General features: G+C 45.6%; 1 protein-coding gene across 1 annotated transcript; it reads right to left on the bottom strand.

Annotated features, from left to right (window-relative positions):
• Positions 1–6055: 6055 nt before the first annotated feature.
• LOC125525577 lies at positions 6056–6376 on the bottom strand. Its single transcript, XM_048690582.1, has one exon. The coding sequence runs from the start codon at positions 6374–6376 to the stop codon at positions 6056–6058; it is 321 nt and encodes a 106-aa protein (XP_048546539.1).
• Positions 6377–6639: the final 263 nt, after the last annotated feature.

Here is a 6639-nt window from a genome sequence, read left to right on the forward strand (position 1 = left end):
CAAGATGGGATCTCACGGGTACAGAAGGTTGTGGTGGTGAAAAAGTGGTTTCGTGGCTCCCCTGGATGTTTTCAGGGTATAAGAGTATATATATAGGCAAAAGAAGTAGGTCGCTGGAGCTACGAGGGGCCCATGAGGGTGGGGGGCGCGCCTCCCTACCTCGTGGCCGCCTCGTTGCTTCTTTGACCTCCACTCCAAGTCCTGGATTGCGTTTGTTTCAAAAAAGATCCTCGCAAAGATTTCGTTTCGTTTGGATTCCGTTTGATATTCCTTTTCTGCGAAACACTGAAATAGGCAAAAAAACAGCAACTGGCACTGGGCCTCCGGTTAATAAGTTAGTCCCAAGAATAATATAAAAGTGCATATTAAAGCCCGTTAAACATCCAACAGATAATATAATAGCATGAAACAATCAAAAATTATAGATACGTTGAAGACGTATCACACCACCACAGACAGAAGCTGCAAGAAGAATCGACAAATAACGACCATCACAGCCTGCGAAGATGCCATAGAGGGCAACATCAGAGGCCGACGAGCACCGAGCACCGAGCGGCAGCGCATATGCGAGATAGGATCAATATAAGGAACACCATCAGTTGTCTGTGGGCAGCGATGGAGCCCGACCGAAACGACATGTCTCTCTCACTCTTTTTTTTTACTTTCTCTCTCTCTCTCTTTTACATAAACCAGCAGCAGCGTCAAGAGTCAAAAGAAAAGGCAAGCCGACTGAGGCAGGCCAAACACGGTGGCCCACAGCAGCCCAAGGCAGCGATCGATCTGGACTTAAACAGCGGCAGTTTCATACGCACGCACGCGAGCGCCCGTAGAAGCCAGCAGTGACTCGGAGAGGGCGGGACCGTACGGGTGGCCGCCGGTGGCGGCCGGCGGACGGGGCCGGAGGAGCACCGGGCGGCGACCGAAAGTGCAGACTCCGATGGGCGGCGGGCGGCGGCCGGAAGACGAACCGAGCGGCGGCCGGACGAGATCCAGCTGCAGTTGACAGAGACAGCCGGCGGCAGAGATTTGGTTGGTGGTGGCTGGCAACTCGAATCAGGAAGAGGATCGGATCGATCCGGACCTACAGCAGCGGAAGGAGCTCCGGGCAACAGAAGCCTTCTGCCTAGATCGGGCACGGCAGGCTGTATGAGTGTTGCGGCAGTAGAGGAGGAGGGAGGCAGCAGCAATGTGGAACAGCATAGCCAGGATATGGATTGGAAGGGCAAGTTGCGATACCCAGAGAAAAAAAATTCCCTAACCTAGGCTCATGATACCATGTTGATGTTAGGAGAATAGCAACTTAGTATTATTAGGAGGCCAAAGCTAGCATATATACACATACATAAGGATGCCAAAAAGCTACAAGAGAATGCCAAGAGACTAGAATACAAAAGGCCAAAAGACATCATTAATATAACTCTAACACAAATAATGTTCACGCTTTTATAATTTGTTTGGAATTTAAAAAAATGTTCCGTCTTTCAATTTTTCTGTTCACAACTTCAGCAAAATGCTTGAGGATATTCAAAAAATGTTTTTGGTTTCAATTTTTTGTTCGACTTATTGAAAAAATGTTTGAAAATTCGAATTTTTGTTCGTGTTCTCTAAAAGTTGTTCGTTTTCAAAGTTTTGTTCGTGCTTTTCATACAATGTTCACATTTTATCATTCAGAACAATCTTTTAAGGACACGAACATTTTGTAAAAATCATTGTACATTTTCTGAAAATGTGATTTTTTTATAATTTATGAACAAAATTGGATAGAAGAGAATATTTTCTGAAATTTTGAACAAATTTTTAAATGCGTTAACATTTTGTTGAAAAGAAAATAAAACTTGAAAAAGGAAAAAGAAACAAAAAAGAAAAAGAAAATTGAAACAGGAAGAAAAAAATGGTTCGCTACACCCGAACGTACGTATATGTGACTTTTTTTTAACACAGTACAGACGCAAGCGCTCATATAAACACGCATAATACCTCCCACTAAAAGCGTATCGCCGGAATTACTAAAATAAATTCAGGATAAATGCGAGCACCAGGATTTGAACTCTGGTGGGTTAGGGATACCACTGTCCACCTAACCATCTCAACTAGAGGTTGGTTCGCATATGTGACTTTGTTTTTGAGGGGTAAGTATATGTGACTTGTCAAAGAACTATTGTCCTCGTGTAAAAAAAAAGAACTATTGCCCTTTATACGTTTAAAAAGGGGTTGTACCGAAGCGGGTCTCGTCTAAATATGTCGGACTGCTGTTTGGTTAGGATCTGGTCCAATAGCGAATCAACCTGTGGTTGAGTTCATTAGGTGGACAGTGGTATCCCCAACCCATCAGGGTTCAAATCCTGGTGCTCGCATTATTCCTGGATTTATTCAGGATTTCCGGCGATGCGTTTTCAGTGAGAGAAGATGTTCCCGTCGACGACGAAGCGCCTACGGTGACTTCGTAAATCTCAAGATGATATGCCGGCTCAGTTTTTCGGAGGTGCTCATAGGGGTAGGGTGTGCGTGTGTGCGTTCATACGGATGAGTGTATGCGCGTGTATATGAGCACTTGTGTCTGTACTGATGCTAAAAAAAAAAAATCTGGTCCAATAGATGTCGAACAATAATCTAATCCTTGAATGTCTTGAGGATTCAGTAGTTGTAGTAGGAGGAACATGAGGAGGCTTCAGGCCTTCAGCGATGCTGCCAGCAGCCGTGAACGACGGAGTCTCATCTCTACGTATACAAGAAAAGAAGACATGTGACAACTCAAAAAGAAAAACAAGTCAACGTTGCGTCCCATAAAGAGGATTACGCACGCGTGCAGGAGCAGGTACCGGGAGTGGCACCAAATTAGATCCTTTAAATCGATCTGTTCGGAACAAATTGGCCGGTTTCCTACCCGTATTAAAATCAAAGCGTTTTCTCTCCTGTATAATCCAATGAAAGAGTACAAAACAATCCAACAAAAGAGTACACCAACCATGCACGAACTGGCTCTTCCGCAGGTAACTAATCTGAGTGCATGATGCGTCACCGGTGATGCACATAGACCCACTAATACACATTTCCATTGCTCTAGCAGCCGTGCGCAGCTCAATCCTCCTTCAACAACTGCTCACAGCTCAATTTCCCCCGCAAAGTAAAGGAACTACTCAGCACAGAGCGGAGAGTGGATTTTTTGCTATCAGGCTCGATGGAGCCCGCTATTTTCAATCATTCAAGAATCAACCTTTTGAGTTCCAAAAATATCTGAAAAAATACACAATTACTTATAGACGTATATTAGATGTGTGTGAAATTTCATCACCAAAGACGTTTATATGTGGCCTGTACAGGAAAAACAAAATAATAAGATTTTATAGTGAATAGCACATGTGCTGGAAATACGCGGTTTTCTTATTTTTGCGTAGCTCACATCAAAATGTATTTCGTTCTTGAAACATTACAGTCAGGTAGTATACATCCATATGTATATGTGTATTTTTTCCCTGAATTTTTTGGAAGTTAAAATTTTGAATTTTAATGTTTTCAAATAAAAGGCTCCATGGAAGCTCGAGCTCCATTAGGCATTCCGATGAGAACAAGCCTACAATTTCAGATTAAGTTAAGAAGAACACATACGTAGGTCAGTAGTCTACTAGCTCCAAAGTGATTGAAGAAGAAGAAGAAAAGGATGGGTGGTGAAGGTGCCCTGCAGCTATTGGGCATGTTGGTGAGTTCGTTCACTTTCGAAACAGGCTTTCGCCCCACTTTATAAGTAAAGCAATGACCACGACTATACAACAAAAAAAATTGAGCCGAAACCGTGGAACAATCGTTCTACGGTATTTTCATTAATTCAAAAAAATATTTACAAGTCCAGTCCAAAAGATCACTCAATACCGGTTTTGTGAACCTAGAAAAAATTACAAGTTCTGTGCTATCCAAGTGCTGATCAGATCAACCTTATCCCACTTTGCTCTGATTCTGTTTTTCACGAATACGCAAAAGGGTTGCGTATCATTGCATTGATAGGAGGGGAAAAATAGCAGTTACAGGAGTAGCCTTACAAGTACGTACACGGGAGAGCGTCAGTGAGAGCTACGGTGGCGCATACAGGGGAAAGGGGTGCGCACAGGCCCAATGGAAAGGGGTGCGCACAGGCTTTGCTCTGATTCTAGATACTTCAAGCCCCTCTTTTGAGATAATATATCCAAGAATCATAATGCGGTGGTGCCCTTCTAAAGATCTTGTCATTTCTGATCATCCAGATAATCCAGCAACCCATGATAATGATCTCTAGCACAATACCTGATGGTAAGTTGTTCATAGTGAGATGTATCTCATCATATGAAGATATTCCTCTGTGTGTTGGTGGGGATGAGCAAGTTCCAGCATGACCAGGCAAATTGGCAATCCCAACGTAAGTGAGAAATTCTTTTCTTTGTAGCATCTGCATATAAGGCATAGTTATAATCTTCCAGGTACATGTTCTTGCAATGTAACATGTTTCTTGTGCTAGTTCTATCATGCATGAGTGGCCAGAAGAAAATTTTGTGTCCGAGTCTGCAGGCAGATTTCCAAAGCAAATTAAAGATGTTGTGCGCTGTGCTTACTCCTGTGATTGCTTTGTACAACTTCACGGAGGAAAATTTATAAGAGGATCTTCCAATGGACCAAATATCTCTTGCAGTCATCTCTGCTTTGTTGCTGATGATCTCTTGGAGAGCATTGTATTGGATGAATGCTTGCAGTGATAGGGGTTTGTGGAAATGCTGGCTGAAGTCAGACTATACAAAAAATTCAAGTGCACTGATGATCTCTTGGAGAACATTGTATTGATTGAATGCTTTTAATAATAGGGGTCTGTGGAAATGCTAGCTGGACTATACAACAAATTCAAGTGCAGCAAAGGAAAAAATAGTCTGCTAGAGCAATAACAGAAGCATGCCCAAAGAAACATAAAAGAAAAGGGAAAAAAGACAACCAAGTGTCCGGGAAATCAATGGCCCTTGGGTGTGGCAAGTCGGAGCGCGGCAACAGTCATCGCGGTCATCATGAGGGCAAGCCGGTCATGATCCCTCTATCTACATAGCAGGTGCTAGTGCTGCAAAAATGCGTGGAATTTGAAGCTAGAGTCAGAAGCACGCCTAAGAAAGACCCGCTCAATAATCGTCTTGTTGTAATGTTGTGCGTCATCCGCAAGGTCCATGCTAACACCGCAAACACAAGTCAGAAGACAAGTCTCCTCGTTCCGGTCTGGTTGGTCCGGGTCTGAAGGAACCCGACTAGGTCTAGGGCTTCTCAATGGGCCCCTAGATCCTCATGGACAAAGCTCCGAAGAAGCCACGCCACCGGGCACGAAAAGAAGATGTGTGTCCCCATCTTTGGGACCACACAGAGGGGGCACAACTGACCACCAGGGTTGTGCCACTTAATCACCTCCGTCTCATATGGGAGGCGATCTCGTAGCACCTGCCAGACAAAAAAGTTGATCTTGAGAGGCAAAGGTGCTTTCCACATAGGAAAGGTCCGGAAAAGAAACTGTCGTCGGCACAAGAAATGCTACACCGAGCCAAAATAAAAGATCCTCGAAGGGGTCAACCACCAATATAAGGCATCCGGATATTCCAAGAGCACCGGTGGGAGGGCAGCTCGCAAGTTAGCCCACTCCACGGTCACCACGAGCATAAATGTGAACCGAAACAAGACGTTCCAATGGCCATTGTGGGAAGCCGTGGAGGCCAACACCATATGATCTGAGCAGACGCTGGCCCCTGGATGAGTCAAACCGAACACGGATGGATCAATGTCCAACGATAGTGCTCGTGCAGGAATGATTCTTAGGGATCATGAGGGTGCTATCCTCTTCAGTTCTTGCTGGCATCTCCATACATGGGATGATACCTTGGAGTCTGAAATTTTGACCCTCATGGAAGATATTTCATTAGCCTAAGAGTGCAGTAATTAATGTGCCAAATGATATGGAATCGGATTGCTTGAAGGCTTTTTTTTTGGAAATGGAGGTAAAACCCCCGGCCTCTGCATCATGATGATGCATGCATCATGAGCGCGCTCGCTTCTGGGCCGCCTACGTCGACGACAAGCTGTTCCCGGCGTGGCTAGCCATCCTGCGCGCGGCCACGGAGGAGGAGAGAGCGCAAAAGCTCGCCGCTACGCTCGCGGTGCTCGCGCCCATGGAGGAGGCCTTCTCCACCTGCTCGGCCTTCTCCTCCGGCGGCGACTCCATCGGGTACTTCGACCTCGCGCTCGGGTGCCAGCTCTTCTGGCTCGACGCGCTGAGCGAGATGTTCGGCGTGATGGTCATCGACGAGGGCAGGACCCCGCGCTTCGCCGCGTGGACCGAGAGGTTCCTGGAGACGGAGGCGGCCAAGATGGTGAAGCCGCCCATGAGCAGTATGCTGGAGTACGCCGGGCAGCTGCGGGCTCGCTGGGCTGCTGATGATACCGCGGCCGCCAAGTAGGTGGCTCGGTGGAGCTTCTTGAGGTCGACCCACGAGTGAAGATATGGCCAATGGTGTTGTTTTTTAAGGTTGCAATCGTGTGTCGTCACTTTATTTGTTTTCCAACATCATCATTCCTCTTAGTTGTGTGACCCATTGCATCACGTCTGTCCAGTATGCAATCTCTATCTCTACTACCTAAAAGAATTGA

Source organism: Triticum urartu, chromosome 7 (genome assembly GCF_003073215.2).
Source record: "Triticum urartu cultivar G1812 chromosome 7, Tu2.1, whole genome shotgun sequence".
In the NCBI taxonomy this organism is placed as follows: domain Eukaryota; kingdom Viridiplantae; phylum Streptophyta; class Magnoliopsida; order Poales; family Poaceae; genus Triticum; species Triticum urartu.